Raw genomic sequence first — 27,454 nt, 5'->3', positions numbered from 1 at the left:
TTTCTCCAAACAGGAGATTACAAAGTTATTGAAATAACACCATTTCCGTCAGGGACTGGAAGACCTTTTGCCTTTAGCTTTTTGGTCCTCGCTCTCCTTCTCTTGGGGGTGAGATCTTTCCAACCCGTATACAAATATGAGTTTGGCACTAGAGGACTGTCCGGGGTCGCTTGATCAGCAATAACTTCAGCCACGGGCTCCTGGGCGATAGCCTCCTCTGGAACTGGCTCAGGGATGACCGCTTCTACCGGGGCAGGCTCGTCGGCAGGCTCAGGGACAGGCTCTTCTTCCGGAACAGGCTCTTCTTCCGGGACAGGCTCTTCTTCCGGGACAGCCTCTTCTTCGGGGACAGCCTCTTGTTCCGGGGCAGGCTCTTGTTCCGGGGCAGGCTCCTCAGAAGCTGCGTATATATAGCGACCTTCATAGAGAGGATGAGGTACATAAGCGAAATTCTTGTAAGAATTACCAGTCCATCCCATCGTACGAACATCACTTGCAGGAGACTCGACGGTATGCCAGGCACTGCGGGCTTGGACAGAGGAGTCAGGATGGTCATCAACCGCACTTTCGTCTGGGGTAAGAGGCAGCCCATTCACCACATCATCAGCCTCGGTGGAAGCAGGCCCCTCTGGCCATATAACGTGTTCTCCGGTGCTCGCATCGCTCGCTGCCACATACTCAGGCTCCGTGTCGCCCTCAACTTTAAGAGAATCCAAGTGCACTTTGTGGGTTTTCATGCACTGCTGTACTTGGCTAGAGAGGATGTCAATCACAGCCGCCATGAGTGCTGTGCCAAACAACTCGCTTTTCATGCCAGTGCCAGTGTTGGCAATTTCACGAATATTAGGCGGTGGATTTTCAGACACATATTCTTGTCGAAGGACTTTCTTGACATATTTTGGAAGCCAAATCTCGTCTTCGGGAAGTAAATAGAAGGCCGCCCTGGTTGAATTTATAAGTTCAACCGTCGTCATTGCTTTGCCGAAATATTCAATATATTTTTCGGCAAGTGTCTCTAGATCGGGAAGGCCGTACTTCCTGCATGTATGATAGACTTGGACGCTTCTTTGGTATTCCCGTTCTACGTAAGACAGGTGCTTAGGTAGTGGCGAGTCGATAGTCTCATAAGCACCTGTATACAAGAAATGCACCAATGTGTGGCTAATATCTTCGGGAACACAGGAAAGCAACATAATTTTGGATTTAAGCATATCTTCGAGGAGAGGATACCTCTGGAGATAGAAGGACGGGATGGTGTATTGCTTGGTTCCAATGAAGAAAGTGGCGGTTGGAAGTTCGTAGGGCCTATAACCAGTAAGTGTTAGGGGCTTTCAAACTCAGTCGATGGGGAAAACTCACGATGACAGTGGTTGATTGTATTCAACCTTTGGAAATCTCTGGCTTGAAGACTCAGCCTCCTCGCCCATTTGATCGTCAGAAATGTTGGCGCTCATCTTGGTATTCTTAGCAATGATGAAAGCCGTGGCTCAGAGAACAAATTTCATCAAAGTGAGACACTTTGACTCAATATTTGTAGCCGATGAAATTATAAAATGAGGGGAAAGCTATGCGTTGTTCATGTCCAGCGCATCGTGAGGCGAGTCATCATCTCATTGGTAGTATTCGTGCAGTGAGGCTGACCCCTGCAATCGCGATTTCCAAATGGACCACCAAAAGCCAATCTCCGTGAACCCTACACATAGGTAATATGCAGCACGCCGACTAGCACAATTTACGAGATTGAGGAACTGATAACCAAAACAAACTATTGTACTATAGGTTAATTAACCAGATTGTATGTGCGAGAGAGGGGAAGTGTGTTCAAATATATCCTCCCTTCTAGCCATTAACCTCCAACACAACACAAAGTGCACCATACCCGAGAGAAGAGCTGTGGACGAGCATCTGATATCACGTATGTAAAAAGTACTTCTCATTTATTTTCATTTGATGTATAATCGGGTAATCATATTCTACTGCAAAAATATGCACGTGACCACATTTGCCCTCATCTTGCATCCCAAACAAAACTGGTATACTAACACCTGACAACGTCAATTGTAATTTCAATCAGAAAACCCCATCTGAGCTGAAGAGATAGCAAAGAATGAATCGTCGCAAGTTATCCTTTTTAGTTTGTCATAGAAAATATTTTTGTGGATGTATATTTTCATGTGAAGGTGCTGAGAATCCCCGAAAGAATCCTAGAATAGCTTCAGCGAGGAGTGTAGGGATAGCTTAAGGTATATTGAAAAAGTGGAGCTCACTCTGAATAGCTTTATTATTACCTCATTTCGCTGAGAAAGATCCAGCCAATCAGATCCATAGAAATAAACAAAAGCAAGGATAAAAGGAAGTTAAGGACTAGGCATATAAGAGTCCCCAAGCCCCGTAGCTTAACGGTTGAGCCTGCATGTGCTTTACCTGCTTTTGGGAGGGGAAAGAGCTTGCAGGTTTAAAGCAGGGAATTGTCATTCATTCTCGGTAAGATAATTTCAACACCAGAACCCGCATTAAAAGTGACCCTCTCAACCAGGTAAAGCACATGCAGGCTCAACTCTGTGCGCGGGGGACCAGTATTATTATTATCATTAAAAAATATCCATAAGAATTAAGAAAGAGGTTCATGATGAATCTTTTGAAAGCTCCCAGCCACCTGACCATCTCTGTAGGAGGAGACACTTATGGTCTCTCTCCAGAGGTACTGGGATGTTTTCAACGCTAAACATTATCTATCATCCAGTCAAGTATTGCATGCCAAAAATGCCAGCCCCCTACGGAATCAGGACTAGCGTAGTTGACGTAGTCTTGACAGCTTCATCACCTATTTCTAGACAACCTACATCCAGGTTGTGTCGGAAGGATGGTACTTCAATTCGGACTGCAGTCAAACTGCTTCTTCTTACAGACACGAGGCTTCTTCTACAGGGATAAGTAGTCTATAAATATGGGCTTCTTGCAGAATGTTTGCATACTAAAGAATTCTGAATTGTTGTCTAATCCATGCTTCTTATAGTCTCTATACTGTACGACTTAACACAAGGTATTAAGATAAAAGGAAAAGGATATTGATATTGTTGGGTCATTCTCATAAAATAATAAAACCAAAGAAAAGCTAGGAATACAGCTCAGAAATTTTTCGTAATACCAGCCAAAGGTCAACTAGTAGTTTCGCTGGCTACCGAGGGATCCCTTCTCCTCAACTCTGGGGTCAAGCTTGTTCAATAGATCGGAGCCGTGGGGACCAGCGGTCTTTCCAGTCTTTGAGGTTTGCCCGTAGCTGCTGCCACCGGCTCCGTAGTTGTCGTTGGCGCCATATCCAGACTGTCCAGTGGAGTGGCCAGTGGTGCTACCGTAGTTGTCGCCTCCAGACACAGGCCTGCCGGAGCCATATCCAGACTGGCCAGTGGAGTGACCGGTGGAGCTACCGTAGTTGTCGCTACCGGACACAGGGTTGCTGGAGCCATATCCGGACTGTCCAGTGGAGCGGCCAGTGGTGCTGCCGTAGTTGTCACCACCAGACACAGTGTTACCGGAGCCATATCCGGACTGTCCAGTGGAGTGACCAGTAGAGCTACCATAGTTATCGCTACCGGACAGAGGGTTGCTGGAGCCATGGCCAGAGTGCCCGGTGGTGTTGCTAGACAGGGGGTTGGAGCCGTAGCCGGTCTGTCCGGTAGAGCGGCCAGTGGTACTGCCGTAGTTATCGCTACCAGACAGGGGGTTGCCGGACTCATAGCCAGACTGTCCAGTGGAGTGGCCAGTAGTGCCACTTGACAGAGGGTTGCTGGAGCCGTAGCCAGACTGTCCAGTAGAGTGGCTGGTGGTGTTGCTAGACAGGGGGTTGTGGGAGCCGTAGCCAGTCTGTCCAGAAGAGTGACCGGTGCTGGAGCCATAGCCCGTCTCTCCGGCAGAACGTCCAGTGGTGCTGCTACCGTAGGTGTCTCTGCCGCCAGACAAGGGGTTGCTGGAGCCGGTGGTTCCAGCATACTTTCCTCGGTTGTCGAGGTCACTGTCAACGCGAGGGTCGGCTTTGTTGGCTAGCTTAGAGTCATGGGGGCCAGCATTGACGTTGCTGGAGCCAGTGTTGGATGAGCCATATCCGCCAGCAGTGTTAGAACCATAGTTCCCAGATGTTCCCGAGCCGACATCAATTGGACCCTTGCGGGAGTCATGGATGGTTTCTGTGTTGTGGGCACCGTGGCCAGTGCTAGCACCAGTGTTGTAGCCTCCTGCACCGGTAGTGGGTGTGGTCTCATAGCCGGGGCCAGAGCCAGAGCCATAAGTGTTGGAGCCAGTGTTGGAGCCAGCGCCGGCAGATGTGTATTTGCTGTTGTCTGCGGTGTTGTGCGAGGATCCGTAGGTATCCCGGGTATCTATATGAATAGGCTAGTTAGCATCATAGTGTAATGTCTCTTTCCTAGGAACGACGAACCATCGAACTTGTTGTTGGATGTCTTGGAGGAGTCATGGGTAGTCTCCTTATCGTGATGGCCAGTTACGGCATCCTTGACCTTGTGAATAAAGCTTGACATGATGGAAGGTAATATGCTTTAATAGTAAAGTAAAAGATTTGAGAATAGTTTGAAATTAAAGTTTGAATGGTTTGTCCAAGTCAGATAGTTGCACGTTGATGGAAAAGTGAAGAGAAAGTGCTTCCAGTAGGGAGTTTATATATGCTTTAGTATCTTGCTTGTGATCAGATTATGAATAGATCCCTGCGGAGACTGAGTGACGCCATAACGCGGGGATCCACGAGTACAATCACCGGTGAAACATGGAAGAGCTCTTTGACTGTCCCATTTTCGGTTGTCATGACGTCCCGAACGGGTAGAAGCATACAGTTGAGTGTTCTTGGCTGAAAATGGGAGCTATCAATGTCATCCATCGTCATGTCCCAGATCTACAAGACCAAGAACGCCACTGAGAAAGCTCTTGCAAGGATAGCTTGTAGATCCATAGACCCGCATTCAGATTTCAGATATCATATTACATAAGTGGGATTCCGCAATTTGTGCCAACAATTCTCCGGGTTGGGCATTGTTTGTCCTGGGCCATCGAAACTTAGCTATCAGTTTCTTATGGCTTTTTGGGAATATTCCTGCAGTATCACTTGTACTTTTCACCCTTATTGAAGCCGTAGTAAACATATACAGGACAGACAAGCACATTCTAAAATGATTCCTCTAGTATACGCTAATCCCCTTTTGGGCCATGTACGTCATGGATATCCAAGTGTAGCTTTAAACGCTAATCCACATATGGTAAGTGGGGACAAGCCTTATCGATCGTCAAGTCCAAAAATATCTTGCTGGCGTGCCTTAATATATTATACGTAGAATGTATTACTGATTGGACCAGCTACTATAACTTACAGTCTACGATATAGGTATGCATACATTGATAATGCGATTCAAAAAATCAAAAAGGCGGTGGATTACGTAGCCGCCTGGTAGTGCCCAGGTGATGGCATGATCGGCGGTAGCTCTGGGTCGACCCTTGGAAGTATCAACTTTATATCAACTCAACAATATATGCCTGCTATTGCGAGATTTAAAGAGGGCCGAGCAACGTATCATGCCATGATGTTATTATATTGTGACATTATACGACTTACGGAACTTGTTAAGTGTCTGAATAACTAACTAATAGTTATGTACTTAGTTAAGTACGGAGTACTCCGCAGTGGAGTCTTTGTTTCAACGTATGTTGCATCTTTCGTTCTTTAAGCATCTGGTACTATAGATGAAGAGAAACTTGGAGTACAAGTGGCAATGGTAAGTAAGCCATTATTATAGCATGAAGCTCTAAGTTAGCTGCTATTCCAATGTTGTTTCCTTCCAATGTATGTTATACTTAAGGTCATGTGATTTGAAGCAAAGTCATTATCATGCCTCAGGCTTCCAACACATGACACGGCGACAATGCCGTCACCTGCCGACCCGGGGTTAGATAATCCATATCATGAGTTCACTTCTCCTTCTCCACCTGACTGACTTCACTTGAACCCCCCTCTGTCTCTTTGTCTCGTCTTTTTGTTCGCTTTGGATTCCCCTGCACTCGTGTTGGCTATCATTTGTCGACTTTTCTCAACCAGCCGTGGTGCTGCTCATTGCACTCGATGAGTGGCGGCCTGTTAGCTTGCCGCCAACCGTTGGATTGGTCATAAAGAGTCCATCCCGAAGTACTGTGGTACAGCGGAGCCGCTGGCATCGTCAGTCATTCACTCGATCCACCAGTCTTTGCTGCGATCAGACATCTCCGATCAAGCCGTTCAATTAAAGTGGTTTAAACCATCTATCAGACATGCGACCGCCACGCTTGCTTATTGTTCTCTTCTGCCTAATCTTCTTTCCGATCCTCCTCACCTTCTTTTCCGCGCTTACATCACCCGATGTAGCTTCTCCCAATACACTCGCTGGTGAGACAACTGGGCTGCGCGCTTTATTTTCTTTCAACATACCGTCGTCCCTTTTCCCTCCGTCGGCCATTATTAGTCTCACCGATGACAACTCGACCTTCTTCCTCGCCCGGCCAGCGGCATTTGGCCCGCTTCTGCCAACCAAAGGCCTCAGCGGTCAGTTATGGGTGGGAAGTGGATTTGGTGAAGGGGGATTAGCTGGCGTGGAAGGGGAACTGGGCTGCTCCGATATTCCCGGCTGGGGTGAGGGCGCCAACCATAAGAAACAAGACAAAACCACTAGGAGCGCGGAGCAGAGTTCCGGCATGTCCGGGGGTGGTACAGTGAAAGATCAATCATCAAATCGCCCGCGGTCGGTGTCGCAGGCCGATACTACACCTCAAAACGATAGAGATGATCCAAACACCCCACCCTTGACGAACGATGGCACCGATGATCATCTACATCATCCACTCCCTGAATCTGGTGCTTCTAACCCTGGCATGAGTCAGAGGTACGGGGATCACGTCCAAAGCAAGCCGTCTGCGCATGCCGACATACAATCACTACAAGAGACTGCCGAAATTCAGGGTAAGGTGGTGCTGTTGAGTCGAGGTGGCTGTGGGTTTTTGGAGAAGGCCAAGTGGGCACAACGACGGGGAGGTGTTGCTCTGATTGTTGGCGACGATACCCGAGGTGGCAACTTGGTCACTATGTACGCACGAGGCGATACATCGAACGTCACGATCCCGGCATTGTTCACTTCCCACACTACTGCTCATCTATTATCGTCATTGGTTCCTGGACATGCCAGTGGAACTGCCGGTTTAGGAGATGTATCAAAATCATCACAAGCGAAGCTGGCAGGACAAGCCGATGCCGACAAAGAACGGGTAATAAGTACTACAGCAACAACCATTCCAAGCCCGACTGCCAGCAGTCATTTGACAGCCAAAGAGAGACCTGCGCCTTCATATCACTCAAACGGCGGCTTTTTCCGTGCGATTGGTGCATTCCTAGGATTATGCGATAAGAATGGAGGTTCACGGCATCTGGAAGACAGCCGACGCCCGCCCAGTAGCGGCAACATTGACTGGATTAACCTAGGCTCATGGGATGAAAAAGAAGCCCCGTCGAATGCTTGGAGGAGATCAACAGATCCGAATGATCGTGGTCGGGCTAAGGAGGACACATACAACAGCCATAAAGCCGACATGTCCCCTGAAAGTTTTGAGGATGATGACTTTGTTATCGGGGTTCAGGACTGGAGAGATCCCGACCTAATGCCTCCTCGGAGTACCGCATCCCCGACAGCTAGCACCTCTATAGCTGGCAAGGATACCTCTAATACTGCCAGTGCGGATAAAGATGCTGCTTCCTCGCCTGATGGTCTTCAGGGTGGTAGCATTACACCAGGAAGTGGAGAATATCAGAGCATCGACAAATCCAGTGCTAGTTCTCATGGCACACGCCTGAAGGGATCTGAGAAAGAATCCTTCGGATCTCATGGGAAGTCTGGATCTTTTACGAAGGGCTGGTTTTCGAGTCACTTTGGATGGGGAGACGATACTCAGCAAGATCCTCAGCCTTCTTCGTCGCCCTCACTCCAGAAAAGCACAGCAGCAGACCAGAAGATGCAAAATAGCCCTCACACATCGAGCCGTCTCAGCGGGGAGACCTCTGAGCACGAGGGCCTTTGGGTTACCATGACACCCACTAGCATGTCCTCAAGCCCCTTTTTCGATACTCTATTGGTCCTTGTCGTCAGTCCTTTGCTGACGCTAACGGCTGTTTATGCCCTTTTGCTGCTCCGGTCTCGAATCCGCCGTCGTCGCTGGCGTGCCCCGAAGTCGGTTATCGAACGACTTCCTGTCCGGACTTACCACACAATTGCTACCTCTTCTTCCTCTTCTTCCAACTCAACACGCCCCCCTAGTCCCGGTCCTCTCTCTCCGACTTCCCCACTCCTTGGCAATGAAAGCCGGCCAAGCGCATCCCGGTCAAATAGATCACGTTCACAAACATTTTCGGGCACTATGCTAGACTCCTCTGTCGCGCCCAAGGAAGAGAAGTGCAATATGCAAAATGGGTCTACCTTGTGGCGACGCAAGTACACAGGAAGGCAGGTGGAGTGCGTTGTATGCCTTGAGGAATATATCGATGGTCTGAGCCGGGTCATGAGATTGCCATGTGGCCATGAATTCCATGTGGAATGCATGTATGTGATATGAAGAATTCGGTCTTTGTTTCAATATTTTACTAACCTCTTTTCTCAGTACCCCCTGGTTGACTACTCGTCGGCGAACTTGTCCGATCTGTAAAGGCGATGTTGTCCGTTCATTAGGCCATTCTCAACCCGATGATTCCCAGGGTCATCGTGATCATTCCAATGATGACTTCCACTCCACCCAGCCAATGTCTCGAGGCAGCGCATCTTCGGCTCCAGTGCAGATTGAAGGCGTCAATGAGGATCCCTCAGATAGGGAACAGAATGCAGGTCTACTTGACCATGCCAATTCTGCCCCACAGTCAAGCTGGCGAAATCTAGCTACTCTTAGCTTTTCTGCTCTGAGTGGCGATACGATATGGCACCAGGCTCGCGCTGACCGTAATCGCTAACATCTATATTCTATCCACTCTTTTCATTTTATTTTTTCCACCTCCCCTTATCTCTGGGATTTGCTCTCCTTGTATTGAAGCATGCTGTATTAGCGATGGTTTTGATTTTTTTATGACTTAATCTCGGCGTTGGGCGAGAACAGTTCGGGGCGGTTGCAAAGTGTCATCGTTGAAGCGACTAGGATATACCGTGGGTCAATCGTTTCAAAACTTGTATGTTATTTTTTTTTGGTAGGAATACCTGAATGGATTCCTTTGTCACTTGACTGTTACTATATTCTTTTCATTCCTAAATAACCACAAAGATTTTGAAGAAGTGGAATCTGTTTAGAATCCAGCCTCATTCTTTCTCAACATAAACATTCCCAGCAATATCCCCAAACACATCAAGTGTATGGACCAATCGATCACGCACCAATTCAATACGAGGAATCATATCCCGACCTAAAGGCAAGAACTCCTCATTCTCACGTCCAACACCAACACCCTCCCCAACAACAACTTCATAAATCGCCTTGGCAGCCTTATCCTTGTCACCATCAGCCACAAACTTCCCACTCTGTATAGCGTCCATCATCTTCGTAGCCACGGAGTCAACATAATCCACCGGCAAAGGATTAACAGGAGAACGACAACCAGCCCCAAACTGCGTATTAAACACACCCAACCACACCGTCAAAAAACGGACATTGAATGGCGCGACTTCTTTAGCAAGCACTTTACACAAACCTACACACACATCAACACACGTGAATAAATGACTCTAGAGAACCCCTCAGAAGGAAATATAAAGAAGAGAACATACCATCCATAGCAGCCTTCGCCGCCGCATAAGCACCCATCCTCTCTCTCCCCTCCAACCCAGCCCCAGAACTAACATTAACAACAATACCAAACCGTCTCTCACGCATCCCAGGCACAATAGCCCTGATCAACCGACTCGGTCCGAAATACACCGTCTCCATCTGCGCCCGCACCTCCTCGTCCGAGAACTGCTCTACAGCACCCAGGATCGCGTATCCGGCATTATTGACCAGTACGTCGATCTTGTGTCCTGCGGACTCGAGCGTGGAGAGTAGCTCGGCAGCTGCGGTTGCGTTGTCAACGTCTAGCGTGTGCCATTCGCCGCCGTTTTGGGTTATCTCTGATACTAGTTCTGGGGTGCGGGAGGGTTGGCGGGAGGTTGCGATTACTTTGTGGCCGTTGGACTGGACGGCGCGGGCCAGTGAGAGGCCTAGGCCTGAGGAACAGCCTGTTATCAACCAGGTTAGGGGACGGTTGGGTTTTGTGTAGGTTGCGGTCATGGTCGTTGCGGCCATGATTGGTTGTGATGGATGTTTGATGGTGAAGATTTGGCTTTTTGTCCTAATTGATTTTCAAGAGTAAGAGGACATATCATCAGGATATGACTGCTTTTATATCACTTTGTTGCTGCACGCCTCGGACTTTGGACGGATATAAGGTAGTCTGCATTCGGGGATAGCAAAGGAATTATGGCTGTAAAGAGTAAAGCCGGTGGTCAAGATGCAAATCTAATTGTCATTGTACACAATTAACCCTGGACAGCTAAAATACAAGGTCCCAGCACCACAATATGAACATGCAAGTCAAATACATACAAAGTGAATCCCGAAATGATAAATCAAAGAATCGAAAGTGATATGTTCAACACGATCCCGGTACACATGACAGGCTACAACCAAACCGCCGGAACGGTAAAGGCCGAAGCTTCTCACCTGGACAGCGGGGCATCTTCATCCCATTCTCACACGGGGTAAAGTCCCACCACTCCATCCATTCAGTGCGGGGGATCACATACTCTCGCTGACATACGGAGCAGAGCTGTCCACCTGCAATGCGCACTTCCCTCGCTTGTTGTAGCAAGGGCACGATCAGAGCCGGATACTCGGATAGCTCTTCGTCGGTGGTTTGCTCGAGGTAGGGAAGTTTGCTCACAGCGCGGAGGGCGACTTCGCGCAGGGACGGGGCATTATTTACAGATGTCAGTACTGACGGTGTGAGGGTACCTCTTTTGCCGGATGAGCTATCTTCAATGGGATTTCCCTCCATGTCCATGTAGGTGATTGGACCTGTTGCGACGTGGAGAGGGGCCCAGCCCTCGTTGGGAGAAGATTCCTGCTCTTGGAATTGGAGTGGAGGAGATGAATCTTCGTCATTTTCTGTTTCATCGTTCTCTGTTTCTTTTTCATTGTTCGGGTTGTAGTGCCATTCTGCGATCTGCGCTTCTTCAATTGGGATGAATGGATTTGGGCGTACGGTCAAGTGTTTCAATTCGCCTTGCTGCATAAGCCTGAGGATCTCCCAGGGAAAGTAAGACAATTGGTTGACGGAAAGGTTTAACACTTCCAGTGCTGTCAGTCTGCGGATTGTAGATGGGATTTCGGTCAACTTGTTGTTTCGCAGGCTGAGGACCTTGATGTTGCTGAGCTCGAAGAGATCGTTGTGAAGGTCTGATAGGGAGTTGTTGGGGAGGTATATGTGTAGAAAGGGCTGCAGAGATGTGAAGACGTTCTCAGAGACCGGGGCTTCCCTGACTGAAGGAAGCTTCGTTAGATGCTGTAGAGGTCGTAGAAGACCGGATGGGATAGTTCTGAGATGGAAGTCGCTGTATAGAAGAGCCATTAGTATCGTTGGCTCGGAAGGAATATCAGATGAAACCAGAACATCAGATGAAATCAAAACATACCCCAGATCAATGCTCTCATGTCCCTTATCAAGACAATCACTGACAACCTCCCGCGCAAACCGATGAGCATCAGACTCTTCAGGATTTCTAAACGCAACACGAGTCGGAGCAGGTGTGTTCTCCTCAATAAAAGGCGTAGAACTTCCAGATTTTCTAGGATCAAGTACAGACTTGCGCAAGTCTTCCCCCCACGTCGAGCCATCCTCCGACGCCAAAAGCGACTCAGCACCAGACTCATCACTCCCCATCCACACACCACTATCAACATTCCTCTTATCCTTGAAGTCCGCCCTCTTCCGCTTCGGATCTATCACCTGTTCCCCCCACCAGGTCCCCCTATACCGCCGTTTGCGACCTGCGCCCGACACCGTCGCATGGTAATTTTCCAGCCCAGAAGCCGGGATATCGTCACTAGAGAAGAGCGCAGGATCACTGGATGGCTGACTGGAACGGTCATCGAAGCGCGACAGTCGCTGCGCGCGCTGGAAGGAGAACGCCGTGCCTGCCGAGTGGTTCGGGGCGGGTGAGCGGTGCCGGATTCGCCGCGGCGGTGGGAGGGGGATCTCGCTGTCCATTGCGATATTTGTTCGCGGATTCAAACGAGACTCTTGTTCTCGACCTGGTTCATTGGGTTTATATTCACGGTTTTATCTGATGTTCGGGGTTGCGCGACGCGTTGTGGAGACCCGCGATGGATAGGTCAACAAACGCGCTAATGGCGCGATTGGGAAAGATAAGGGATTCAGATCGACTTGAATCAATTGGGAATCCTCTTATATCTAGAAGATAAAATCTTCCCCGGTTGAAATGGAAAACAGATCTGATCAAAAGATAAGATCAGATCACACGTGCACGGGCATCAGTTGACCCCGGAGCGAACGGCTTCCCCCCGCTCTGGAATGTTGGATCGGCATGATCTTCTCTATCATTCTACTACATTACTACTGGTGTTTACAGTTCAATTCGGTCAAGAGAGGAAAATAAGTGTCTATATTCTGTGGATGACTCCAAAGTTGACTCAAGCAAGTCCTGGATCTCAGACCAGTCTGACTAGTAAGTCACCCACGACAACGTATATGGACAAAAGAATTGAATGAAACAGGGGTTCAAGAAGAGAATAATAACAGCATCAACTCATATCGGTCCAAAAAAGTCATAATGAATAAAAATAGAAAAGGGGGTATTTGAAAAAGCGTTAAACCGGTTCCTCTCCGAATCTTCAGCTAACCGAGAGGAATAGAAATGTTGAAAGTATAAGGGGAAAAAGAAAGAAAAGCTCCCGGCGCTGCTGTGTATGAATGGCAATCGACAAGGCAGCCATAATGCAGTATGAATTGAGCGCGGTATTGACAATGGTCCCAATTCATGATCGTTGCCTGCATGAAGGCTTTCTTGTCGATCAATCGCGGCATTGCGAGTGTGATTACAGGGCTTGGCCCACCATCACAATGATATAGCCGGCGGCGGCCAAGGCAGCTGGCATGCCAGCGCCAATGTTAGCCGCTGCGCCGGTTGAGGTGACTGCTGCGGTAGCAGAAGTAGTGGAGGAGGCGTGAGACAGAGGCGTCGATGAAGCAGGGACGGTGGTCATGCTGCTAACGTTGGAACTCGAGGTGGAACTAGGAGTTGCAGTCACCGAGTTGACACGGACCAGCGTCTTGGTGATGGTTGTTGTTGAAGTTAAGGTGGTGGTCTCCTCTGCGGCGACGAATGGAGCCGCGACTAAGCAGAGGGAGGCGATGATGGCAGTGAACTTCATTTTGCGAATTGACTTGAAAGTGAATATCAAGAAGATCAAGGGGATTGGCAAGGTTTGTGATGAAACGGTTGATGCGCGAAGTATGAGTAGTTGGTATAGAGATGTTTCAGATTTGATCGCAAAAGAGTGAGCGTCAAAAATCTTCAAAGTATTCAATGTAAAGAATGTGTAGAGCACTGCTCAAATAGTATAAAAAGAGAGTGTATATGCGAGAGAAATCTCTAATGCGCCTAAGAGGGAAAAAGGGAAAGGGAAATTTTACAGGCAAAGTCCAGGGTTATTAACACGAGCATCTCCCACCTGGGGAAACAGGGCGATTCGTCCATCAAAGAAGTGCCGTGGCGCTTTTTGATTTATTTTTCTATTTTTTTCTTATTTTTCTTATATTATTTATTGATTTTTTAAATGAAATTTGATCATCTTATTGGCCCCTTGAATACCCGGACCCTGGGAACTATTCAATTGGGCTCCATCTCAAGAGCCCTAAAAACAAAGGGTTTCCCGCACAGACAATTGACGCCAGGGGAGTTTGTTATGTTTCTCGATCGATGTTGATTACGATTAATCTCTTAATTTCAATTTCAATTTCAATTGGGAAACATAATTCGCCTTCACTTGGCATAGCCTCGTGTCCCTCAGGTGCAGCTAATACGAGAACTCGCCTATGTATACTCCATAGGTGTAATTTCAGCACTTTCCAATCACAGTCTAGCTAATTTCCTTCATCACGAAACACTTGGTTAGTATTGTGTGTTTCCATAAGCGCCTTTGTTCACCCGAGTACTCTATGCTCTAGCCTTTCTTAAAGTGACTAATTTACCTACATTGTGCTGTTTTTGTCTTACCCCTGGTGATAAAGTGACGCTGAACATCACACACTACTGCAGGTGTTCATCCCTCACGGAGCCTTCCGTCGATTCCGGGCCCCCTGGCATCATGCGCAGGAACGATCTGTGCTAATCTTAATAACAATAACAGTGGAATATTTGGCTTTCTGGATCTTACATCTTACCTTGCAAAGTAATTCTTCCCCCATTAGCCGATATTGAAATTTACCTAATTTACCTAGTTCCCACACTATTGAGAAAAGACTTTTTTTTTTTTTCTATACTCTATAAGGTTCTGTAGATCACTTTCATAGTTCATTCAGGAACGAAAAACGAACTGATCAACGCTCGGACCTACTGTGTTGGGCATCTCTACTCCGTAGTGTAAGTCCATGTGGGGAGGAACGTTGAGTCATTCCATGTTCGCTCAAAGGTTATCTTCTGTCGTTGAGATTCTTAACAGCCTTATCTGGTAATAGGAACACGTTATTCTATGTGTTGGCATATGACACGTTGAATGAGGGGTCCTTTTTTCCAGGGGCTTTGCATTTGCTTTGGGCTCGTAAAGCCCTATGTCCGTATCCACTTTGAACACGAACCTCAATACTCCGTATGGAGTACAATACGATAACCTATGTATAGTTAGTTCCTTCGTTGTGTCGATCAATTGAAATTTTAAGATCAATCCACTCCATTAGGATTACTCCGAATATCTGTCCAAGGTCATTCGATCAGTAAAAAAGAAGGGGGCAATGGGAAAAGCAGAAAAGGGTCCTTCTAGCTTAGTGCTCAATCTACTTTTTGTTCAATGAGAATGCAGGTCCGGAATAGCCCAATACAAGGTCAAATAGACAGCGATTGGTTAGTTAACTAGTCAACGGTGATTTACTTGCCTGCCTGAGAATTAGGGCAACACGTTCGAGGCTGAGTGAGCCTCTACACTCACCTGGGCACGGGTTGCGCCCTGACACAACTTACCTACAATGGTTATATATAGCCTAGAGCGGGATAATTAGAGGCAAATTCTTGATGTAGGAGATGGATCTAATTAATCACCCACCGTCAACCACGCCACGCAGGCTCTGTGCAATTTCTAGGCTCATCTATGAAAACTTGGCAAAACCAAAGAGGCGAATGCCCTTCATGCATTGACTAATTTAGAGGCACCCAAATCCCACGCATTATTTCTGTCATAGGGTGGAAATAATAGATTGGGTGGTGTTCATTCGGCCTCTAATATAAATATATGCCTCGGAAATGGTAGTTTTTGAGATCCATATCATAAGCACTGGATGAGATATATATAGGTACAACCAGCTCATTGGTCCTTGGAATACTATGCTCTTAGTTACAACTGAGGCTGGTACACATTATGGTTATACCTGGATATATATGTCAGTTTATTGGTATACTATAGTCATGTAGTAGTCGATTCTATGGCGATCTTCAGCTGTATCCATATCTGATACGGATGAGGATGCCCTGGAACGAAACATACGATGTTTCTCGAGGAGAGTTCGCACGCCTATGGTACTGGGAGTTACTGCCAATCCCGCTTGGCTTTTAATGAAATGTGGTGATTCAGGTAAAGATTGTACATGTAGTATTAAAAGCTCGCATCAAAAACTGTCAATTTCATTAGTTGCATTCTAAATTACCTTCCCCACCCTCTCTCATCTCCAGCTATTCTAAATTTCTCGCCTACAATGAAGGCTTTCCAACTTTGATCCCACCAAACTGATTCTGCCAGAGGTTCTGATATCGTCCACCATCCTTCTTCAGCAGCTCCTGATGTGACCCGCTCTCCACAATCTGTCCCTCATGCACAACAAGGATGCGATCGGCGCTGCAAATAGTGGAAAGTCGATGAGCAATAACAAACGTCGTCCGCTTGGCTCTCAATCGGTCCAACGCAACCTGGATATCCGATTCCGTGTTCGAGTCTACGGCGCTCGTTGCTTCATCCAGCATAAGAATCGGCGATTTCTTTAGGAAAACTTGAGCAATGGCTATCCGCTGTAGCTCGCCACCAGACAACTTGACACCCTGCTCTCCGACTGTGGTGTTGTATCCGTCCACGAAAGTGAGAATTTTCTCGTGAATAGCTGCGGCGCGACATGCTTCGTGGATCTCTTCATCCGAGGCCGTGGGCCGGGCATATCGCAAATTCTCGATGATCGACGCGTTGAATAAAACAGGATCTTGTGGGACGACGCCGATATTCTGGCGTAATGAGCTGAGGGTTATGTCACGGATGTCTTGGCCGTCGATCTTGATTTGGCCCGAAGTGACGTCGTAAAGCCGGAGAAGAAGTCTAAGAATTGTTGTCTTTCCTGAACCGGTCATACCGACTAGTGCAACTGTTGTTCCAGGTTCGATACAAATATCCACATCCTTGAGGGTCTTTAACCGAGAATCATAGGCAAAGTCGACATGGTGGAATGAAACGCGGCCATCGCTGGATTTTAGTGGCATGGCATTCTCCTTGTCGTTGACGCTCGGCTTGGATTGGAAAAGGAAGAGTAGTCGCTCGGCATCAACTAGATCAGAGACAAGCCAGCGATATTGCGCGGAGAGATAGGCCAAAGGAGAGATAAGCGAGGACCAATACTGAATGAAGAAGACGAAGTCTCCTGTAGACGATCGTCCCACGGAGATCTCGTGTACGATGAGCGAAGATAGGCCAACAAAACAAATTGGCTTCAGTAAATCCAGGAGTGACTTGCCGATCGCTCGGCGTCGACCGAAACGAGCGCTAGCCTTTAAGCATAGGTCAACTGCTTCTCCAAAGCGAGACCTCTCGTAGGAAAACTGGTTGAAGTATGTGACAGTCTGCCAGCCTTGCACGGCCTGATGCATAATGCGAGCTTCGTTTCGCTGTGTTTGTGTAACTTCACGTCTGGCATCCATATTCCAGTTAGAGGTAAAGACCTCTGCCGCAATGTAAGCAATAGATACTACCACCACTAGAAGGGAGGCATAGGCATTGAACTTCAGATAAAAAACAATACACGCAATTGCCAAGTCTGCCACAGTCGGGATGATATCTAGAATGGCAACTTCTAACAGATTGTTCAGTGCTCCACCTTGATCGATAGACTTCATAACTTCTGCCGAGTCATTTTCGATATGAAAATCCATCGATAGATTCATGACATGGCTGAAGGCAGCATTGGTGATCTGGCGGTAAGAGAACTGTCTGATTGGAATCTTGACGAGCGACTCAATCAATCCGAGCCCAGCTCCGCCACGGATAAGTTGCAACAGCGCCCATTTTCCTAGTGAAGCATATGGGGTTTTGTTGGCAAAGATGCTATCGGTCACATCTGCAAGTTGCTGAGGAATGAGAATATTCAGGGCTCGGTGGCATATTAAACAGAAGATGCTGGTAGCAATACAAAGCTGCACTTGGCGATTTTTTCTGGGGACCAAATAGGGCAGAAAGATTGAGAAGCCTCTCAAATAATCCCACCAACCCCCAAGTGACTGCAACTTCTCATTGCGGAGTCTTTTCCTGCGTGTAGCTGCATCATTCTTATTTTTGCCGGTGTCAGAGTCGCTCTCGCTCTTGGAATCCACACTGCTATTATCCGAGTCGTTCCCATTCACTGCGCCATACGTTGTATGGTTACCATTTAGGAAAGGGCGCGATTCTTCCGATGTCTTCTTCTTCCTTTGTCTGGTTTCAGATAGAATCGCAGCTGTCACAAAGACTAGCAAGGCAAGCCGAGCCGCTGAGAATGTGATCTGCGTGATTGGTACCCACTGTCTCGGTTTGCGACACAAGGAGAGCGCAAGGAGTGGAACTTCGAAACCAGCGGTGACCAACGACGCTCCAGCCACTTCGTACTTGGAAGGATTTTGTCGTAGCCAGAGTGCACTCCATACAACCGCTTGAGAGGTCATATGCACAAGAAACGGCTGAGAGCTGTCCAAGTCATCGGTGGCAAATTTCAAAACTGTTTGACTGACATATGTGAAAATGATCAAGGCAGTCAAGATAACTCGTGGTCGACTGCGGCGCTTGCGAGTCTTTCTTTTCTTTACCGGATTAAATAAAATGCAGAGCACAATATAGAGACTTGCTATCAAAGTACAGCTATAATGAAGGGCCCGAGATGCTAGCTGAGTAGTCATGATGGGAGGTTGGGACGGGGGCTTTGAGGAAGACCTAGCAAGACCGTGGTTTCTTATATATTCCCTAAATTTGAGCCTCAACTCCAGGGTTTATATCAAGACTCTTAGCATTTGCTAAGCAACTTCTCATTGGATGGTATTGTCAATCATGCGCAATAGTCATCCCAAGTTGGCTGTGCTAGGGGGCTGGTATCCTAGCGCCTGTTGAAACAAAACCGGGCTGCAACCTGGGCCCTGGGGTCAAAAGAATTGCTTCGCTATTGGGTAATCTGCAGATCAAACTAGAATCCAGCCGACCACACCGTAGGTTGATGCTCCTTACTCCCGCTGTATCGCCTTGATTTGTATGTACCGAGTAGATATACTTTACTACTCAGTGGACATAACAGGGGGCTGACTGTGTCAGAGATTGCTTGGAGGATGAGTAAGAATATAATAAAACCGGATGATTATAACACTGTGATATCTATTCTTATGCTATTTTAATACTGCGATCGTACCTGTGACATCCAGTCTCCGTTGCCCGTACTCTGATGCTACATAAGCCTAGCATTAGATATCTGAACTCCACAAGAGCAGCTGGGACGACAATCAAACATATCCACATCTGATGATTCGGATTAACCGGACAAACGGAAGCAAACAGGAATGAATCACTGGTACAACTGCCTGTTTGGTAGTAAGATGCGACTTGACATCTTCTAAAACGGGATTGAAACTGAGCGTTTCTCATATTGGTAACTATGACCAAGACACAGAAAACAAGTCAGTATAGACGAGGATGTTATTTCAAGGTTTATACGAGAGTTGAAATGCTCTGTATCTATAGGGTGGGCATTGGAGTTTGACCCCAGGTTTACATTTGAGCCGCAACTTCTATGCCAGGTCTGAAACAAAATAGGCGCCAGCTCAGGCCATCTAATAAGATAATTGGGTGCGGCTTTATTAGAAGCTATATAATCAACGTGGTCATATTCAGAACCAACCAGATTTCTTGCCCCGACTTTGGCCTCAACAAGGGTACATAGTCAGACTGGTAGTAGGCTCTCTTTGAGCTGGATGCATTGATTTCTCTAGTTGATAGCCATATCCTTGCTCGTTTAGTAGGTAGTCTTTTCTCTCCCTTTCCAATGAAAGCACCTAGATCGTGGAAGCCGAAAAAAAGGGATATATTGACACAATAACGCCTAACATGGTTGGAACAACTGAGACAATTGAACTTTAACTTCCATGTTCTGGGTACTGCTGGATTATGTACATCGCGTGTCGAAGTAACAAGTACCCATGAACCTATCCGTCACAGCCATCTTTGGTAGTTGTCCTGCCTCTTGAAACCACCAGAAAAAGTATCTCTTATCCATAGAGATTATATCGTACAAGGGACGTCGCCAGGGTGTGGTCATGTCGCATGTTTCCCGATAGTCTTGAGACTGCGAGAAAGATTGTGATTACTGGCGCATGGGCCGGAGGGGGTTCTGTCGAGGGAGCATCATCGGGGGTCCTCGGGCACGGAGCCAGGCATCGTTGCGAGGTCCTTCAGAGCGAATGACACTACCGATGGACATAAACAGTCTATTTGAAAGGGGAATTGATTAGCCAGTGGTTCTCCACCAAAGTAGTATAGCCTTCAATCTCGAAGAGTCAACCATACCCGAAAGTGGCACCTGAACCCAGCATGTACTTGCCCAGAGTCCGCATGACACCGTTGGGGCCAGCGCCATACTGGAAGATTGTCACAGTTCCTGCTTTGCGTTAGCTTATGCGGTACATCTTCATTTGATGACTGAGTGGGACAAACCAATAATGAAGCCCATAATGCCACCGACAGCTATGAGGGGAGCTATATTAGCAAAAGCTCTTGGTGAACAAGACTTGGTCGTTTTGCGATCACATACTGGAACCCATCATGCAGCCCATTTTCACTAAGAATATGTCAGCACATTTGATTCACATAGATACCCCCAAGAAATAAGAACACCGAGCGGGGTGTGATCTATATCACTGGGCTGTGGAGGACATACTCTTGTCGAAAGTTGAGGGAGCACCCCCTGGGCCCGCCTGGGCGGGAGGTCCAGCAACGACAGGCATTATGAAAAACTAGAAAAGAAGCTGGTAAATTAAATTAAAATAGTAGACAACAGCTCTGAGCTGAATGAGAGATCCCGAAGTGATAGTCAAGGAACGAGCTCTTTTTCCTCCCCGGCTTGATGGCTTCTCCACCTTGATCACGTGGTTACTGGCTTTACATGTGCAGCTACATTCCAAAGTTGTAATAGTACGCATCGGTATAGTGGCCATGCGGCAAAATCTCCTTTCAGGCAATATTAATGCCCAGATGCCTGGTTCCCCCCCTGGATTCCTGAATTAAGATGTACAGTATCAAAAGCTTCATTTTCGTACTCGTAGAGTTCACAATGTACAACAATAATCGGCCGCATAAACCGCCTTATGTAGTCTTTTCAGTACTCTTTCTAGTAGTCTTTCGAGTGGTATTTCCAGTGATCTTCTCAGATATCACTGACTTTTCTATATGTAACATTTGATTGTACAGAGCGGTATAGAAAGCGGTCATGATTCCATGGTTAATCAGGCACCTAGGCATCAATATTGCCTGAAAAGGGGGGTTTGTCGCATGCCCACTATAACACAATTGCCTCAAGCTTTCAGGGCAGCAATAGGCTTGAATCTCACGTTGCTTCCCTCCGAGAGATCATAACAAAAACGAGTCTCAATCTCGTTGGACTCACTCCTTTGCCATGAGATCTTGCCTCCCCAGCTAACTTTGTGAGCCAGACGGCCATGTGCAGCAGGCTACACTGGTTATTGCAGGTTAAGAGTTTTAATACCTGTTGAGCTATAATGTGAACCTTGTGTTTCATCCATCAGAAGTCTATAATTTCAAGTAACTTGATGCCTCCGTGGCTATAACGCCAGTGTATACTCCGTATGGCCCTTAACTATCGATAACCTAAGTAGGATTAGTCCACGTATTCAACGGGCACGTGCCGACTTGACACGTGACCTATTTTGCCTGGCGGCGTCAAGGGAGTAGGAGACGAAATGGCCCTGCGCTCTTGCCTGGGTTCCCTCATGGCATTTATCCCCGATATCTGATTTCCCCCCGTTACATCTTCTAAAGGGCTGCCTGAAGCCTGCGCCGAGGCGGCAGTCCCGTCTTGTGCTTCTATCATTGCCCTGGCGTGAGACCGGTCGCTCACGATTTCCGACCTCCACACACCTCCTTAGTTTTGAAGCGCCTATTTTATTCAATCCTAAATATCTCTCAGTTCACAATTCAGAGGTGAGTTCACTCTTTATTTCCAATAAACATCCCTTTTTTTGTGGGGTCGAGGCAAGGCCTCGACCTAGGAGCCATTTTATATTTGTCTCTCCCCCCAAACAGCACTAACGCGACCGTCTTGATTTTAGTTGGGCGATTAAAGCTCCAATCACCCTTGCGCACATTCAATATCCTAAACCCTCGGACATAAAATCAACTTTACTAGACGTCCTTATCTCATTCTTCAGACTATCTCAGAATACGGCCCCTTTTACAATTCGGAACCGTGGTCGCGCTCCGTGCTCCGTCTAGACATCCCATTCCCTTGAACCATTCGCATCCTTCTCCATGACTGCTGTGGCATCTCCACCTAGTGTCGAATCGGGGTCTCGCTTGGGATGGTACAGCTCTAGCAACGGAGGAGAAGGAGCTCTGTCTTCAGTGAACGCGGACGACGTGTCACGGATGTTCATGCCACGGAAACACGTTCAACGCTCAAACTCCTCTTCCTCTTTGGGGTCGAACTCTTCGACTTCCTCCACATCTACTGTGGCCGCTCCTTCCCAAGATACCCATGCCGCGCAGAGTTCCGCCAATGAATCAGAGACTTGGTCGTCAAAAAAGAAGTATTCGAAGAATATCTGGCCCAACTCAAAAGCCGAGCCGGTATCAGGGGTAACGAACGCGCGATCTCAGGCAGTGCCTGCTTTCTCATCAGGCCCTAGTGCATCGTCGACAATGTCCGCAATGCATCAACCTTCGAACATTGTCCCATCGCAACAGATGCCTCAGTCATCACAGCAGAATGGCGTCCGTGCGCCAATTGGTCCACCCTCGGACAACCCAGCAATTTTGATTCTGTTGCCAATGAACGGCACTTTTGACAGGAAACAGATCAATGTACCATACTACCCTGAAGTCCTGCGAATCGGGCGACAAACAAACGCCAAAACAGTGCCCACGCCTCTCAATGGATTCTTTGACTCTAAAGTCCTTTCTCGACAACATGCTGAGGTATGGGCCGATAAGTCTGGCAAAGTCTGGATCCGAGACGTCAAATCCTCAAACGGCACATTTGTGAACGGCCATCGATTGTCTCCAGAGAACCGGGAGTCAGAGCCGCACGAACTGCGAGAAAGCGATACCCTAGAGCTGGGTATCGATATTGTCAGCGAGGACCAATCCACCATTGTCCACCACAAAGTCTCATCTAAGGTTGAGCATGCCGGAACCTATGGAACCGCCCCTAGTATCCTTGATTTAAATTTCGGAGACTTGGATCCTGCCTCTGGGGGCGGTCTTCTCCCTTCTCCTTTGAGCCAACCGCTCTCTCATATGCGCGGTCGAGCCGGTAGCAACGCGAGTAGCAGAAGCGCTCAGAGTGTTACCAACAATCAGCTCAATGCTTTACATCAACAACGGCAAATGAACTACTGGAACTCGCCAATCTCCATTGAACAGGTTGTCAAGCGGCTTACGGTGCGTACCACAGTTTATCTAATTACGACATATTGCTGACTTGTTCTAGGGCGAACTGAAATCCGCAAAGCAACAAACAACAGATCTTTCTCAAGCAGATGAATTTTTGACGACGATCATGAAGCCAGGCTATGCAGAGAAAGAAAAGCTCATCAAGCCGTCTCCTTTGGAGAACAGTGCTCATCGCCAGATCAACGGCCGGCCTAAAATGCCTCGAGTTGACTCGTTTTCGAGATTCTCCGAGCCTCCTGCTCCTCCTCCTCAGCAGCCTTTGCCAGAGAAACCCGATGCGTTGTCACGAAGCGCCTCGGAATCATTCTCTCCACTGAAGCGCAGCGATACGGAAAAGCCGAAGAGCGGTACAGGCTCCCCTGTGTCCCGCGATTCCAGTCAGATCTTGAATCTTATTGAGGCGCTATCGTCTGCCAAGCGGGAGATTGAAACTCATGGAACCCGTGTCAAGGAACTAGAAAATATGCTGTTCCAGGAGCAGGCTGCTCGCAAGTTGGCAGAAGACAAAGTCAACGAATTGGAGATGCGCTCCGCATTGGATGCTAGAGAAGTTAAAGTTGAGAACGGCACTGTTCCACCTTCTGAGGATGCCGTAGACGGAAAGAAGGAGCAGGGCGATGCAGAAGCAACCGTGCAGGTCAACGGTATCCATCCTCCGGAGACTCCAGCCCCCGACGACAGCAAGGCAGATGCTCCTGTGGAGGACAAGACTGCTGAACTTCAGGCTCGCTTGGAAAGCATGATGGAGGAGATGGCAGAGATGAGAAAGCAAATGTCATCCTTCAAAGATCGCGCTGAGAAGGCTGAAAATGAGACCACGGAGTCTCGCAAGTCCTTGAACGAAATGATTGAAACCTTGCAGCAGGAACGCGCCGAGAAAGAATTGGCGACGGCGCTCGAAGAGAAAACCGATACACATGACGGCGAGCCAAGAAGTGGCCTGTCTAAGCACTTGCTTGTGAGTGATGATACTTTAACGGATTCCAAGACGAAGTCTCCGGCGACCCATGGCCTCGATCCGGTCACCTCTCAGAACAAGGATGTGGATGCTGCAACTGCAGCTACAGCTTTTGCAACACAGCGCTATCGATCCAACTATGTGGAAGAAGCAAGCCCTTACGCTTCCATGTTTGGCGTGGTCTTATTAGGAGTAGGCCTGATGGCCTATCTCAACGGTTGGCAAAAGATGGACAAATAATCATTTGAACCAGCTTGACCTCACATGCTACTTCTGGGGTTGCATTTTCTTTTGACGGCTATTTCTATTGCATAGGCCCTTTGCATTGTTTAACTATGTCTCCTATCTTTCTCATCAGATCTCAGTTTTCCCCAGTCACGACTTTCTGGCGATGAATGTTCTGGTTGCTTCGCTCTCAGTTGAGGGCCACTTTCTTGTCTTCATATTCGGAGCCTCTTCCGTTTAGCCCACACTGTCTCTTATTTTACGAATTCTTTGATGACTTTCTCGGGATCCCTCTCTGTGATCTCCTTCTTGGTCGTCTTTCGACGTCCGTTCCTCCCCCTCTTTCTTGCCATCTCCTTTTCGTTGTTCTTCTACCTCCTACTATGTTACTATTAGCCTGTCGCCCTCTCGGGAATCGACATCTCTCTTTCTCTTTTGTCTGTACATGATGGGGAAAATAAGGATACGTTCATGACTTGCAGCCTCTCTTTGAAACGTTCCGTTTGATGAAGGTTTCTAGGCATTATCATTCATCGTGTCATGTCAGCACAGGGCTTTGTGAGCGTATCAAGGAGTTTTTATTCGTACTATTTCTTTTTTTTATTCATGCCATTTTCTTTTTGCTGGCAGATTTGATGATCCAGGCTCCCTCTTTTAAACCTCGTTTTTGATTGGAGTAGTACTGTTGCCCTATAGTCCTGTCTCTCTATTTGGTTTTTCATACAAGCCTGTCCAGCATCTATAGCGCGTTGGTGGTTTCGAGGTCGGGTGAAGCATGCGCTCCGGCTAAATCAGAGTGTATTTCTCAAGGACAATTTCGAAGTACATGATTTTGTGCTAGGCTAACAACCTAAGGACAACCAAATTGTTCCTTTCCCGATCCTGCGTAAGGACCTTCTGGGCTCTGTAATGTGGATATTGCACATTTAGAGTATTGGGTACTGGGTATATGAGAGTAACGAAGGGTAGTAGGAAGACGACCTCGAATTGGGGCTTGGAGTTTGACTGCTTCCACAAGCATTGTCCCAGAACAGGAATCCACGGTGGAAGGTCTCCTGAGCTGGGGTACTGAATAATGTATAGCCACCATCAGCGTTCCGGTTGGATCGTAGTCACTCAATTGGATGTGCGTGCACTCCATGTCCTAGCTGGCAATTCTGGGCTTGGCCACAGGCTCATGACAACGGTTATTTCCCAGCCATGGAGTGTTTGTAGTTAAACATCCTCAGTTCAGCAGACAATGGTCGGACAATCGGATGACCGACCATCGTAGGAGTTTTGTCGGGATAATCGTAAGCGAATTCACTTCAAACTGACAGCGACCTCGACCATTTTGATCCATCTTGTCCGACTCTCGGGAAGCTCGGCGTCATCTTCTGCAGCGGCAGCCTGACGTTTCCTCTTCTTTGCGGCTGACTTAGATTGCGGCTTGGAAGCCGTATCTCCCTGGTCAGTTGGGCTTTGCTCTTCCTGACGCTGTCGCTTCTGTTCCTCTTTTGCTTTCATTTCTTCATCCTCAACGATATCATCTACAACAACCACACTTCCCGTATTGACACGGACTGTGTACTCGGTTCCCTTTTCTTCGAACCATTTGGCTACGTTCAATGCCTTCTCGATAGCCCGTCCTGTTGCCTTCACAAAAACTTCCTCGCGCTTCTCTGACACCTTCGACAGCTCCTCGAGTATCTGTTTCTCACTCTTGCGCGTATCTTCAAGGTTGATGTTCGCAGTGGCGCGCTTCTCGGCCTGTAGGAGGAGTTTCTGGACGCGCTTGACGGCGCTCATGAACGGCGTCGTCTTGGAGACGTAGACAATCTTGGGCACCGAGGCGCCGGCGTACGGGGACGCGACTGGCGCATGAGGTATGGGGCGCTTTTCTACTTTGGCATCTGTTATCCAAAAAGTCAGCGTTTGTGATCTTTATTTCCCAGCATTGTCATGGGTGTTTGGATGGGAAGTGCTCACGTTTTGGGAGTTTGATAAGGTCTTTGTTCTTTTTCTCAAATTGGAGCTTGTTCTCTAATGGCCCCTTTGCCATGGCTAGTATGTGCCTTGCACTAGTGAAAAGTTGCGGGGTTCAAGTCAAAGTATTGAAGCTGCGCATCTTATCGTTTGCCTTTTTCTGCCATACTGGAAGGGCCGCCCGCCCGATATGGCTTGCTTATGTCATCGTTTATTGAACCCAAGGTTCCTCCCTAATCGGGAAGCTTCAATGTCTACGTCAAAGTACGGAGTATCCGTATATGATATTCAGCATGCCCATCCAGCTTGATTTATTAAGTCAAACCAGCTCTATCCACTTATGGTTGTGCCCCAAAGTCAAAGAAAACACCACCAACCGAATCCCTCAGGCAAAGCTACGGAAGCCACGGAAGGCCGCCGGAAGGCCGGCGGTGTGATATAGATGTGATTCCTATCTATCATATACGAAAAAGAGAAAGCAAAGAAGGCCCAAAACTGTACAGAGTATTACTGGGCTACATTAAAGATGTTGATAGAGCTAAATTAACTCTTAATGATACGAGCGGGCAGTGTTGCGATGAGTGCGGAGCAGGACATGGGACATATCTATACTTAGATTGCATACGGTGCTTACCTGCCAACTGGAGGCTCATAATGTAGAACTGGGAAGCTGAAACCCGGTACAGGGTACTCCGTAGTAATCTTTTCATATGGCACGACTACTCCGCATAGGCTGCCCTTTTGGAACTTGCCCAATGTGCAAACGCCCCCGACTCTGGTCGCTTTCTTTCAATGGTCTAGCTGCTGATGACACTGATAACGGCATGCCTGGCTGCAGGCAATAGACTGGACGTGGATTTACAATAGATACTTTGTATCTGGCATGGTGGGCCTAGGTATGAAGTACAGACATGGTCACCCACCTAAGTGGGCCAAAATTCCTTTTGATCGGATGGCATTTTCGGGTCCCGGAGAACCTCTGTCGCCTAACAACGCCTGCGCCGGTTTGCTGCGTCTCAGATAGAAGACAGTAGCTCATACTCACACTCTAAGAGACTAGTGAGCTGCGGACTGCAGATCTTAACG

At 47.8% G+C, this 27,454-nt stretch overlaps 9 protein-coding genes across 9 annotated transcripts; 2 read left to right on the top strand and 7 right to left on the bottom strand.

The window, feature by feature from the left end:
• Positions 1 to 17: 17 nt before the first annotated feature.
• On the bottom strand, positions 18 to 1,454 carry PGRI_026180 (uncharacterized protein; the record flags this gene model as incomplete). The annotated part of the gene is made up of 2 exons (XM_040790331.1): positions 18 to 1,305; positions 1,360 to 1,454. The coding sequence occupies 2 exons, from the start codon at positions 1,452 to 1,454 to the stop codon at positions 18 to 20; spliced, it is 1,383 nt and encodes a 460-aa protein (XP_040647284.1).
• A 1,708-nt stretch (positions 1,455 to 3,162) lies between these two features.
• PGRI_026170 (uncharacterized protein) lies at positions 3,163 to 4,535 on the bottom strand (the record flags this gene model as incomplete). The annotated part of the gene is made up of 2 exons (XM_040790330.1): positions 3,163 to 4,376; positions 4,436 to 4,535. 2 exons carry the CDS (start codon positions 4,533 to 4,535, stop codon positions 3,163 to 3,165), a joined length of 1,314 nt encoding a protein of 437 aa, XP_040647283.1.
• Positions 4,536 to 6,306: 1,771 nt separating this feature from the next.
• On the top strand, positions 6,307 to 9,019 carry PGRI_026160 (PA and RING finger domain protein; the record flags this gene model as incomplete). Its single annotated transcript, XM_040790329.1, has 2 exons — positions 6,307 to 8,618; positions 8,677 to 9,019. The coding sequence occupies 2 exons, from the start codon at positions 6,307 to 6,309 to the stop codon at positions 9,017 to 9,019; spliced, it is 2,655 nt and encodes an 884-aa protein (XP_040647282.1).
• A 340-nt stretch (positions 9,020 to 9,359) lies between these two features.
• Positions 9,360 to 12,301, bottom strand: PGRI_026150 (Short-chain dehydrogenase/reductase SDR; the record flags this gene model as incomplete). Its single annotated transcript, XM_040790328.1, has 4 exons — positions 9,360 to 9,748; positions 9,825 to 10,259; positions 10,789 to 11,645; positions 11,727 to 12,301. 4 exons carry the CDS (start codon positions 12,299 to 12,301, stop codon positions 9,360 to 9,362), a joined length of 2,256 nt encoding a protein of 751 aa, XP_040647281.1.
• An 848-nt stretch (positions 12,302 to 13,149) lies between these two features.
• Positions 13,150 to 13,485, bottom strand: PGRI_026140 (uncharacterized protein; the record flags this gene model as incomplete). The annotated part of the gene is made up of 1 exon (XM_040790327.1): positions 13,150 to 13,485. The coding sequence occupies one exon, from the start codon at positions 13,483 to 13,485 to the stop codon at positions 13,150 to 13,152; it is 336 nt and encodes a 111-aa protein (XP_040647280.1).
• A 2,528-nt stretch (positions 13,486 to 16,013) lies between these two features.
• On the bottom strand, positions 16,014 to 18,218 carry PGRI_026130 (ABC transporter ATP-binding protein; the record flags this gene model as incomplete). Its single annotated transcript, XM_040790326.1, has 1 exon — positions 16,014 to 18,218. The coding sequence occupies one exon, from the start codon at positions 18,216 to 18,218 to the stop codon at positions 16,014 to 16,016; it is 2,205 nt and encodes a 734-aa protein (XP_040647279.1).
• Positions 18,219 to 19,897: 1,679 nt separating this feature from the next.
• On the bottom strand, positions 19,898 to 20,537 carry PGRI_026120 (MGR2/ROMO1 family protein; the record flags this gene model as incomplete). The annotated part of the gene is made up of 5 exons (XM_040790325.1): positions 19,898 to 20,021; positions 20,101 to 20,191; positions 20,248 to 20,277; positions 20,345 to 20,371; positions 20,471 to 20,537. The coding sequence occupies 5 exons, from the start codon at positions 20,535 to 20,537 to the stop codon at positions 19,898 to 19,900; spliced, it is 339 nt and encodes a 112-aa protein (XP_040647278.1).
• A 1,540-nt stretch (positions 20,538 to 22,077) lies between these two features.
• PGRI_026110 (uncharacterized protein) lies at positions 22,078 to 24,418 on the top strand (the record flags this gene model as incomplete). The annotated part of the gene is made up of 2 exons (XM_040790324.1): positions 22,078 to 23,208; positions 23,258 to 24,418. 2 exons carry the CDS (start codon positions 22,078 to 22,080, stop codon positions 24,416 to 24,418), a joined length of 2,292 nt encoding a protein of 763 aa, XP_040647277.1.
• Positions 24,419 to 25,705: 1,287 nt separating this feature from the next.
• PGRI_026100 (ribonuclease P subunit p20 family protein) lies at positions 25,706 to 26,444 on the bottom strand (the record flags this gene model as incomplete). The annotated part of the gene is made up of 2 exons (XM_040790323.1): positions 25,706 to 26,295; positions 26,372 to 26,444. The coding sequence occupies 2 exons, from the start codon at positions 26,442 to 26,444 to the stop codon at positions 25,706 to 25,708; spliced, it is 663 nt and encodes a 220-aa protein (XP_040647276.1).
• Positions 26,445 to 27,454: the final 1,010 nt, after the last annotated feature.

This window comes from Penicillium griseofulvum, assembly GCF_001561935.1.
Source record: "Penicillium griseofulvum strain PG3 chromosome Unknown contig_80, whole genome shotgun sequence".
Taxonomy (NCBI): Eukaryota; Fungi; Ascomycota; class Eurotiomycetes; order Eurotiales; family Aspergillaceae; genus Penicillium; species Penicillium griseofulvum.
Note: the sequence above shows the minus strand (reverse complement) of the source record. Positions and strands in the feature narration are given on the sequence as shown.